We start from the raw sequence: 12,235 nt of genomic DNA, 5'->3' as shown, positions 1-12,235 counted from the left end.
AGAGTACAGATGCCAATTCAAATGTGAGGAAAAGAATGAATGCCACAGTACAGTCCGAAGCTGATGGTGGGAGCCGAATTGACACAAGGCACAGCTCCATCCAGCCTCTCTCTGTAGCTCAGGGGTCTTCTGACATTACACCCCACTCCCTTTCTGCATCAAGTCCCAACCCTTTCACACGCATCAATGCATCAGAGACATTATCTTCTGCAAGAGCTACCCCTCCAGCTCCTCCTTCTACCCCAATTTTAACTGGATTTGTATCCCAGCATGCCACAGCTGGATCCCCTTCCATTCAGCACTTGCTTGGATCTAGACTGGAGCAGATTCAGACCACCACACCTAATACATTAGGAGCATCTGCAAAGCCATCTGCTATCACACCACCTGCTCCCCCTGCCTCGCACTCTGGCACGAGTAAGATAGACAAATATGCACGCATTTTATTTCCTGTTACCTTTGGAGCATTTAACATGGTCTACTGGGTGGTGTATCTATCCAAGGATACCATGGAAAAATCGGAAAGTCTAATGTAGTTTTGCTGCTATGTAGTAGTTCCTAAATTATACTCACATTTGATGCAGAGTTTCTTCTTTTGAAACTGTTTAAAAAGGTCAATAATTCTTATTTATAAAAGCTGTGTGCTACTTTCCCATTGTAAAGGCTGGAGTTATTGGGGATAATTAGTTAACTCCTACCAGAGTAATAGGTAACAGATTTGTCTTCCTCCCTTCAGCTAGCAGTGAACCATCAGTCTCTTCAGACAGGCTTGCCTTTGGGAGGAACACGCACCCAAAACAAATCAAAGGCAGAGGTGCATAGCTGTGCAGTGGAACACATCTTGACTGCTAGGAATATGCATGTTGATTATTACAGATCCCTGAGGCATGCAGCACTGCTGTCTGGACACAGCATTGCATTCTTGGAGTGCGAGGTCCATGTCCTGAATATTTTGACAGTGCTTGATAGAAAATGACTTTCCCTGCTAGATTAAAATTGGCAGAATGAGGGGAAGAAAATGAATGGAAAAAGCAAAGAGAGTCCAGCCTGGGAGAGTGCAACTCCAGAAAAGTTATGCAAAGGAGTTGTAGAGCTCCATATATTTTTACTAGGCATTATTTTGCGTTGCAACCTTGGAAATTCTCACTCCAAAATAAGAATGAGTGAGCCTTGTAAAATCTGGAATCTGATGTAATTCTCAAAATTGGAGTTTTTCGTTTGGTAAGGTGATCTTAAATGTGTGATTTTTCTTTGACTTTGCTGACCAGCTTGAGTGGATTTATTCCTTAATTACATCTGTTGTGGTAGATGAGGACCAGGCTCACAATATTCAATTTTTTTGTTCTTTCAATTCTTTGTTCTTTCCTTGGATGCTCTGGGGTTTGTTTATATTTTTGTCCATATTTTTCAGTCACACTATCTGATTTCCTTTGAACACATATTTCCGCCCCCCCCCCCCCCGCCGCCTTTATAGACTGAGTTTTAAAAGTGGCTTAAAATTAAGCAAAACAAATTTTTCCTGTGCTTTGATGAGCATGGCTATGGCACATCTTTGAGTGAATGAGAGACACTCTTTTGTGAAGGAATGCTGTGACATAACTAAGAGAATAAAGTTTCTAGGTGGAGCCTCGGGAAAAAAAGTTTATACTTCATTTGTTTCTCTTAAACTATGGCATAGATAGGTACTTTTCTTAGTGGCTCAAATTGCACTATGCAAGCAGGCAACTTTAATAAAGAATTGAATAGTTTAAACCTGATAGAAATCTTGATCAGAAATGTTCTTTTCACCAGAATGGGTGGAAGATATGCTGGCATTAAATCTAAAAACGTTTGTACAGGTCCATCTGGCTAGGGAAATGGTTAGCATTTCTGTGCAGGTGACAAGTTAAAATCAAAGGCCAAATTCTCAGCTGTGATCTGGCTGTGCCTTTAAAAGGCCTGGACTAATAGTTAGCTTCAGTTGGTTGGAATAGCAGATTGGTAACTGTTGTCAAGGTTTTATGTTGGTAGGCAGATCGGGTGAGTGTTGAGTGTTTCTGTGCCCAGGTATGATTGAGGACATGCATGAGACTGCCCTTGACTATGTTGGGACAAGAATCAGAGTCAAGAAGACCCGTAATAGTGAAACTGTGACTGTATCTCTGTGCTTCTTTCTGTCTTTGCAATCCTTTTAGCCAGTTCATGGCTGTGAATCTGACCTTTAACTTATGGGACCTGGGAGACTGCAAAAGATGTGTATTTTCAAGAGATGTAGTATGGATCCCAGGCTGCTATTTCATGTGCAGCATTGGACTGTCGATGATAGAATGCACAGGATGTGGGAATGTCTTACATGACTTTCTTATGATGTAGTGATATAAACAGTTACTTGCTCTTTTTTTACTTTAAGTGATGCTCTCAGAAGGCCAGGTATGGTCCTTTCCTTTTTCTCTTTTACATGTAGAAGTCATCTGAGATTACAACACTCCTTAGGAAACCATTCCGTGTGCCATAGCACAGAATTGAAAATGAAGCACCCATGCAAGATGTCTAGCTGCAGTAGTTTTCATCTTTGGATGTATCTCTAGTTGCTGTAGCTGTTTCTTCCCTCATTTGGTCACATTATTGCAGATTGTCAGAGTAGAAGATAGTATACAAGAAATTGTTTATTTATTTTGTTAAGCCAGAAGAAACAAGGCTAATCCTCTGACAATTATTGATCAAAATTGCAAAGTATTTCTAGTGTGAAGAACAATCACCTTCTGTGTTGAGAACCTAGTGTTTGTGCCAGAAGTTACTGCAGTTACTCTTTGCTTTCCTCTATGATGAAAGGCAAGGATGTTTTCTCTCAGGCAGAGCTTTAAATGATTCACTAGAAACAGCTGTCTCTTCCTTCCACCCATCCCCATATACTGATTGTTTAATCAGCTTTGTTCAGTAGGATCGACACTGGTTCAGGCTATTTGACTGTGATCAATCTTAAGTGTGCTACTTGGATTCATTTGTAGTTCCTGTTTCATTTTAAAGACTTATGAGGGGGGAAAAAAGGATTGCAAAAATTAATAGATTCCAAATATTTATTTCTATTCCATTTTGGAAGAAATTTCTAATGATACCACAGGAAAAAAAATTTAATTTATCAGTGTATTTCTGAAATACCTTCCAACACTTGCATGCCTATGTTCAAAATGAGATACAAAAAAAAATTATCTCATTATGAGTCTAGGACTAATTTATTGTACTGTGCTACATTTTTGTGTTACAGCATATGAAGAAATTACTATAACCAGCTTTCCAAACTACCTATGGACAATGTAAATAGGAATTTATTGTTAACAGTGGTTCTTCATTATATTTAATCTCCTTGTAGAGTGATCAGAAACAGTAAAGAGCCTGCAGTATACTCAGTAATACTGGCAGGTTCTGAATACTGTGTAATTCAGAAGACAAACAAAAGCAGGAATATGCTAAATATAGCAGCCCAAATGTTCAACACTGCTAACTAAAATCCGAAGGGACAGTGTTGTAGATGTAATTTCAGTGACCAAATGGCTTATTAGAGATGGGTTTGAGTGAGATGAACTCTACAGGAGCTATTTTTATTTTTTTTTTCCTATTGGCTTTGTTGAACAATCTTTTTTGACAGTACCGTAGTGAGTTAAAACTAACCAAACACTTCAGATAAGTCATCTCTGTCAACAGGAAATGAAACTGGATAGAAAGCCAAAAAATCTTACCAGAAAACAGAGATAGATTTCCAATGACTGCTGTTTCCTCGGAGACATTGTTACCAACAGCAAAACTCCCACAGACTGCAGTGATGCAGCCCCAACCACTAAAGCAGTCATTTGAGAAAATCAGTTAAAAACTCAGTTCAGGAAGACTGTCTTCACAGAAACTGAAGTGTTACAGTCAGTTGTGAGCTGGGTCAAATTTCTATCAGCCCAATATTAACAGGTTTCACTGCAATTGTGAAAATAATGAAGCCAAGCAAGGTGGGAAACCTAGATCCCGCCCCTCCATGGTGACCTGAGCTCTTAGAATTCACCAGCGGAACTGGAGTTTTTTTCTCTTCCTATAAAATGGACTCGTCTCTATCAAATGGATGCCTGTGGCACATTTCTTCTCCCATGTGTCTTTTAAATAAAAAACCCTAGACTTTGGAAACTGTTTAGTCATCCACTCTACATTACCCTGTGATCAGGCAAGTAAACCGTATGATAATTGAATGAAAGAGGTAAATAATTTAATAAGGAAAGTGATTAAAGCTTTTCTGTTAATGGGAGCTAAAAGTTATTGATTACAGAGTGTTTAAGCATAGCCTTTGTCATTTCATCCTTTCATCATTCAGGATGGATCTTGCAAAAAATTGGGGAAACCAAGTAACTGTATTTAATAGGATTTAACCTGTATTTCTACAGAAAAGTGAATGAACTCAGCTTTTCAATATGCAGAGGATTCTGTCTCCTTTCACTTTCTTGCATACCTCCTGTATGTCGTTTGGCCTCAATGTACCTTAGGCTATAGTGCAGTGTCTGTGTGCCGTGTGAGAACATCAGAGTATACAGTGTATATTTATTCTGTTTATCCAAAGCCTAACATTCCCATCTCCCTTGTGCTATTGGAAGTGGAGGGAAGATCAGATGGAAGAAATGACCACACAGGTTGTGTAAGAGACACGTATTGGCCACCTGGGACATTTTCCCATAGGTGTTACAGGAGATTTCCTAGGAGAATCTTTCTCAGTGTGAGAAGCTGGAACATGGTTTCTGCTGTAGCACACTCTTCCTCCAAATCCCAAAAGTGTCCAAGAGATCTATTTAGAAAGCAGAGTAGATCACAGACTTTGCACATTGGGCTCCATAACATTTGCTTGACCCAAAAGATTTAGGTGGAAAGAAATTTTGGTGAGTTTTTCCTTGTCTTTTTGGGACTTGCCAATAGGTCTTGACTGCACTAAAGCAGGTAGGTGTTGTGTGGCTAGCACTGCTGTGAATTGCAATACAGACAGCTGACAGAAATTTGCCCTTGGGTTTTATTTAATCCTAACATTGAATAACAGATTAGGAAGATGGCGCCTGTAGTGTTGAGAAGTCTAGGTGAAGTATAAAGTTTACTGATGATATGGATAAAGCCAAGGGTGATCAAAGTTGTAGAAGTATTACAGAACTGCAGAACTATGTGGCAGTAAATTTGCAGCAGGTCAGTAGGAAATGGGGAGAATATGAGGTGCTTCGCTTCATAGTCTGACAAGAGCAATGCAGCATAACGTTGGAGGAGCAAAACTCTATAAATAAAACTTCTTAGTGAAAATCCACAGGGTAAATAGCCTTATGGAAGTCAGTATTAACCCCCCTTTCCCCCAACCCCAAAAAACGAGGAAAAAATCCAGGAAAAAAGAAACCAGTTAAGTGACAATAGCATCTTTTCTTCCTAAGTATATTTTTAATTTTTTCACATTCTTGTATTTCTTTTACTGTGTGATTCCAAGGTAAGTTACTTACATTTATAATGTAAGGACCTGTATTAGTATCCACTGAAATAAATATGTGTTTTTCAGTGACTTCGCTGCACTTTAAATAGGAGGTTTACTGGAAGGAAAAACGCACCATTTTGAAAGAGTCTGCTATGTGTTAATTTGTACAGTCTTCATTTGTAGGTCTCTCCTCAGAGTCAAGATGAAGCTTTTTTGGAGAATATGAGTGTTGAGCAGTTTCAGCATGTTCTGAGTAAATCAGACTCTGAAAGTAAGTTTTTGCCACATCCCAAGCAAGTGAGAGTAGTGTGAAGTACAGAGCACTCTGAAAAGATCTCTCTTTGCTAATGTTATGTACTGTGTTCTTAACTGGAGGGAATGAAAAATGCAATTATTGTAAAACTGGTAGAATTTGTAAAACATTTGATATTTTCACATGAATTAGACAATGTGGTAGGTATTTGTTTCAGAATTGACTAGTGTTGCCTTCTAGTCCATAACTTAGTGCATCTACACATATCTCTTAGACTTTCTTATACTTTTTATATTATTCCACTAGAAAGGACTTAAAAGCAAACCAGTTACTATCCACTGCAGTTCACTACATTTTTTTGGTCATAATTTCTACTTTCGTTTTCTTGTGCAAGAGAAGTTGATGGCTTCTTTAAAATAAAAATAACAGCAGCAAAAGTAAAAAGCCTTGGAGATTCCCTTTTTAGAAAACCATCCAAACTCCCATCAATTATTGAATGCTCTTTTTAAATAATAGCATAGTTTTAGCATTTAAAAATACTAACGTGATCGTAGCCTGGATACATATATATGTGTATCCATCCAAATAATGTGAATTCCCTGAATTGTAAGGGAGACAGGCTCAAGATGCACTTGCAAGCAGTCTTGTTTTGAAAGAGTACCTTTCTGGATGGAAAGCACTGTCTGAGGTAGGTATTTTATTTTTTTTTTTTGTCATCTTCATATCTCTATTTTCAAGAAAAAGATCCCAAGGGAAAATACAGTATTACTGAATTAACCCTCAGCTGGCACAGAGTTCTGGGTTATTTCCTGCTGTTGGTCTTGCTCTTGTTGATCTCCTTCAACATTTGCTGTGTGTTTTTGTGACTGTTGTATCCATGTTGCTATTAACTGACATAATACTCTGTGAATGATCTAATAGCATAAAGAAGCATTTAAAGAAATAATCATTATTTGTGAATATCTTTTCATCCTTGGAAAAACTTAGCTGGAGGTTGGTAGAAGAAGCAGGTGACAGTATGAAGCACTCAGCTGGACTTCTGAGCTCAATGCATTGCAAAATTTAGTTGAGTGCTGCTTTGTCATGCCTCATCATCTTGTGCTGGTGGCTCATCTCCATGGTAAGTAAAGATGCACAAGGATGGAGGACTCGAAGTCAAGAATATGTACAAGTATTTCTTCAAAGTGCTTTCAAAGTATGAGATAGTTAACCTTGCTACTAACAGTAACTTCACAGTGCTTTACATTCTTGAAAAATCTCCTGTTCTGCTATAATGTACCAGGTCGTCAAATGAATAATAACATACTTTTCATAAATAGATGATTCTGTATGTACATACATTTAATTTTGTGTTAATTTGTGGCAACATTCTCTGGCACCAGACCGATGGTGGAGATTTGAGGAATTTCAGATAACCAGAGTTGTAGACTCTTGTAGAATTATATGAAAATACCATTTTGCTTCATTGATGCATGCCTTTGCAGATCAGTACCAGCAGCACATTCATAGTGGAAATGAATCCACTTTTGCAAAATCCTGGCCTTGAGTATTTAACCCATATTTGAAGGGCTCATGAAGCATATTGGGCAGGTCAGGACTCATGGCATGTTTGCTCTAAAGGGCTTCTGGATTGGAGCTGGTTTATGTCCTGCCATCCTCTGAAGCAGTCTGCACCAGACAGTCCACAAACAGAATCCATGTTCTTTGTTTGGTGTGGGTTTGTTTTGGTTTTGTTTTTTTTTTTTTTAAGATCATAATTACTCCACCATAAAACTGTGTTACTGCTGAACGTCGTGCTCCCACCTTCCTCCTTGCTGTCTTGCTTTGTGTGGGGAGAGCGAGCTGGCTGAAATAACTTGTCTAGCTAAAAATCAAGTTTGCCTTTCGGCTGGTGAGTAGCCAGCGGGATCAGTTCTCTGATCTGGCTCCCTGTCTTAGTGCTGGTACAAAGGAAGTGATGAGGAGGCTGGGATTGATGTTTTGAGCTGGGTTAAATCTAGTGTGAAACCACAGCCTGAGGATTCTTGCCCTGCCTTCACTGGCATTAAAACACAGGCGCTCTCTTTTTTTGAACATCAGGTGCCCTCTGTAGTAATTTTTCATCCACAAAGGTGATCTTGTGAATTACATCAATGACAAGTAATGCAGAAAAAAATATAAGCAGGCCAGAATTTATGAAAGAGCCCAAATCAATAAAGTTATTTGAAGAGAGAGAAAAGGAAGAGAAGGGAAAACATGAGTAAGGATGAAAAATTTCGTTTCTTGCTACCAAGCAGTTATTTTAAGATATGTCCTATTAGAGGTACTAGAACAGCATCTGGCAGGAAACAGCCTAGAAATAATTATTTCTTCATTATAAGTATAATGAGAAAGTAATAAAGAAAATAGGTTGCTAATGTCCTCTTAGAAACATTTGTGTTCCATTGAAGTTGTTTTCATTAAAAAAAAAGGGTATTTTCATCATCAGCCGGGAAGAATTAGGAGACAGAATGAATGGTAAGGGAAAAAGATTGAGTTTTATTAAGTATTACTGTTTCCCTCTGTTTTAGAGCATTTCTCAAGCAAAAATGTAAACTAACATTTTTTTAATCTTTCTGGGACACCATATATTTAATTTTCAGTAATGAAGCACTTTAACTTTTAGCATTTAACTTGCTTTATGTTTAAGAGACTGAATACAGAGATTGCTGCCTCTGATTTAATTCAGTTTTATAGAAGGAGAGGGGTAAAAAAAAAAGGAAAAACCGTTACAGCCAGTTTTTGGAAGTATCATGCCTTCCTACTAAATCTGAAGACTTCATTCCTGTACCTGAATTCATGGGAGCTTTTTAGTGCTGAGCATTTCTGATAATCTGGTCAGTACTACAGCTTGTGGGCTGCGGCTGCATTTAAAGTAGACGTGTCTGAAAATGTACATCCACAACCTTGGCACTTGCACAGCGTGGATCCTGTGAAAGGCAGAGATGTGTTTGTAACCCACCGTATGGGTGCATGAGAGCTGTTATGTTGCTGATGTGGGAGAAGGTAGGAATCTATGGTCAGAAATAGAGGGGAGGAAGGAGAGTGAGACTGCCTCTTCCAGGGATGGCGCAGATTTTATGTTGGATTAAGCCACCCACAAAAATGCCCCCTGAACTCTTTTCCAAGTAGGCAGCTCAGGCACCAGTGGAGTGCAATGTGGAATTCAACACCAACTGTGAATCCTGCCTGAGGATCAGCACAGTTAATCTGTCTTAAGGTTTCTGATGCCGTGACTAGAAGACTGGAAAGATGTGAGCTAGCCGCTGCTGCCAGCTGGGATGCATTCACATTGCTGTGCATCCAAGCAGTACTGTGGGGCAGCAGGGTCCTTGGGGCACTGAGGGTGGGATGGAAAATCCTTTCTTGGGGTACAAAATAGGGCAGACTGAAACTGAAGAAATCTCTCCCTTCAGCTCAGCACTGCTGATACTCACTGTAACAGCATCGAACATCCCAAAGGAGGGCCAAAGTGTATTGCAGTCTTTCCTTCTTGCATATCTGCTAAACGTTCTGATATGGAGAGTGGTGGGAGTGACCCATACATGTATGGTAATAAAACAGACCATGCTTAGTGCTGTTGCCTGGTAAGTACCCACAGTCTCATGTCAGCAGTTTGTGGGCCTTCCCAGAAGCAGAACTGCATTGCTGATTTTTTTTTTGCGGGTATAGTTATTATTCCCCTGCCATTTCTCTTGTAGATTAAACATTGGAAAAGGGGTTTTCTCTTTGATGATCATTTCTCCATTTTGTTGTGTATTCATCAAGAAGAAAGTCAAACTGAATTTTTCTCTAGTTTTATTTTTTAAAAAAAAAAATTATTTCCTCACCTGCACACAGGTGCACACACAAGTGGTTTCTTCAACTGCACACACAAGCTCTGTTTCAAACTTTGGGAAGGTTACAAACACTTCTAAGCCAACTTCAGGAGAATCTCTATTAAAAAAGACAGCTTTTGTTTTCAAATAAAATCTCTCATTTGGAGAGTATTTAGTTACAACTTTTTAAATGAGCTGAAGTTTATCAAAATATTTATACCGAAAATGTGAATTTTATTTGTAGCCATTTCACTTAGGAAGGTAAGACACAATGAATGTATGTGGGTCTTCTGTTAAGCTCGTTAATATATGTCATGGTGGGAAAGATGCTTAGCCATGTCCATGTGATTCGTTAGCCATTTCAAAAATACATGGATTGTACCTTTTTCTTTGGAGAATGTGAAGATCATACATAAACAGAAGGTGGGAGAATTTTGTAGAGGGATTTAAAAAGGCTACTTCTCACTCTTTATCTGGATATCATATGCATAAATATAGTGAAATATGGTAAGAGAAGATAACGTGAGTAAAAGAAAAAGACCTATCTTTGATCTTCATGTTCTCAATTGCTCTTCTTAAGTATACAGGTTAACAGCTTCCCTGTACACTTCCAAGTTTTCACTCTGCTGTGCCATGGGGAAGTGCAGAAGGCAATGCCTTTTCAAACAAGACGTAGGAATATTTGGGTTCAGTTTATCAGTCCAGTCAGGAGGGCACTTGGTCAGTGCTGGCATTGCTGAGTTAGGAACATGGTTTTGTAGGTCTAAATTTAGTCCTGATGGAGCAATCTGTTCAGCAGGAGAAGGTATCAGCTCTGGGTAAGAACAGCTGAGGCTGGAGACCATTAGGCATTTTGCTGAGGTAAGATGTGAGTTGAATTAGGCTTAAGAGCTGCTCATTAGCTATTTAAAACCCCCTAAGTGTACAATCTAAAAACATGCTTCAGTGTGACCTGCTACTTTTGCACTGATTTGATTCGTTCAGGACCTATCCCTGGCTTTGCTCCCCTGCCTCCCAGCTGAGGTGGGGGCAGCAGCTGCTGGGCCGGTGTGGGATTCGCATGGAGTACTGAAGCAGTGATGTTTAAAGATTGTTGTGTGGGTTTCAAGATCCAGTGTTAGTGCAGTGGCATAGAGCACTTTGGATGCTTGAAATACAAGTTAGTTGTAGAGCGAACAAACGATTTTCTGGTTTCTAGATTTTCTAGATGAGTACTAGCACTGCCAGCCAGCTTGTGCTGTGTGCTGCTCTGGCAAGGGCCGTTTGACTTGGATGTACGTGAAGAGTGTTGCTTCACTAGCCACTGTACAGAGCAGCAACAGTATTTTAAAAGCCTGACTGCAGATACAGTATTTACTTGCTGGTAATAAGTAAATAAGCCCCCTAATAGTTGCCTCAAGCTTCTGTTTCTCCTCACCTACCACCCTTGCACTCTACCAATCTTGCCAGTTTGGATATTCCAAGTTGCTGAGGCACTTATGTGAGCTGTTAAAATCTGTCCATCTAACAAATGATGTGGAACATCCTTTCTCTTGCTCCCTCGACTCTCAGTGGTCAGAGAGGCAGGCTGGGAGATACCAACTTCTGTGCTAATTCAAAGTGTAATAGCTGTACCACCTGAGGAACCAAAAGAAAAAGGGAATTTCTGTGTGATGTGCAGCAGCTGCGATAACTGGGTGGTTTTAAGCTGAAAAAGGTAAAAAGTAAGAAGATGGTATTTACTGATATTTTAATTAACTGTAAGCTTTTATTTTCCTGTGAAGCCCTGTCCATTGCAACCAAAGCATTTGGGTTTAAGCTTAGACATTGTAAGGAATACTCCCAGTGAAAAACAGGAATATGTTTTCTGTAAAAGCCTTAGCATGCAGAAAATACACGCTAAAGCAGCATAGTAGAAATGATTCTTTAACACCTTCTTAGGATAGTCCTAAATCCCCTAAATTCTCTGTCAGTAATTTACTACTTCTGCAATATGTGACTGTCCTAGATGCATGTTGCGAGAGTTTCTGTGCCATGCCAAATTCTGATGTTTATCCCTTTGTATTGACTCATACATGGGGAAAAACTGAAAGTAAATCAAAGCAAGGGAAGCCTTGGAGTTGAATGCTTTTACACTATTCTTCGTGCACATTTTTGTTGCCTGGAACAATGTGGCTGGGAGGATTGGAAGAATCGGAGGTTAACTAAATTATTCAAGTGCATATATTCAATGCTGGTCACCTGACTATACTAACAAACTTAAAAGGTGGTTTGATAGCTGTCAACTTGTTTTGCTATTGTGCAGCTTAACTGTTACCTTCCTGTATTATGAACATCTATGTATTTGGAAAATAAATCCATCTTGCAAGAAAGATTGTGCAAAAAATTGTTCCTATGATACTCCAGTGTATATTGCTGATGTCAAATAAAATACAATTGTGAGAGTTCTTAAACAGTTGTCTTTCTAATTGTGGCCTGCAGCAGAAAAAGGGAGTAAACTTCTTTGATATGGATCATCCTGCAGATATTGCTGTAACATTGATGTTAGCCAAATGATTCTATCAACCTGATGCTTTATATGTGAACAGATAAAGGGATGGGTTTCATCAGCAATATGATGAATGATAATCTGTGGTATAATTTGTTAAGATGGCACATTGTCAAGATGTGTCTCACTATGTTAACAAGCTAAAAGCTAAATAAATTACCATG

General features: G+C 39.1%; 1 protein-coding gene across 1 annotated transcript in view; it reads left to right on the top strand.

The window, feature by feature from the left end:
* The window catches only part of GABRA4 (gamma-aminobutyric acid type A receptor subunit alpha4), a 49,391-nt gene extending 37,415 nt beyond the window's left edge, over positions 1-11,976 (top strand). Inside the window, exon 9 of the mRNA XM_074866091.1 lies at positions 3-11,976. Coding sequence (XP_074722192.1) covers positions 3-536 — 534 coding nt within the window. The 3' untranslated portion in view covers positions 537-11,976. The remainder of the gene's footprint in view (positions 1-2) is intronic.
* Positions 11,977-12,235: the final 259 nt, after the last annotated feature.

Source organism: Strix uralensis, chromosome 4 (assembly GCF_047716275.1).
Source record: "Strix uralensis isolate ZFMK-TIS-50842 chromosome 4, bStrUra1, whole genome shotgun sequence".
In the NCBI taxonomy this organism is placed as follows: domain Eukaryota; kingdom Metazoa; phylum Chordata; class Aves; order Strigiformes; family Strigidae; genus Strix; species Strix uralensis.
The sequence above is the reverse complement of the archived record's forward strand: the minus strand, read 5'-3'. Positions and strand labels throughout refer to the sequence as shown.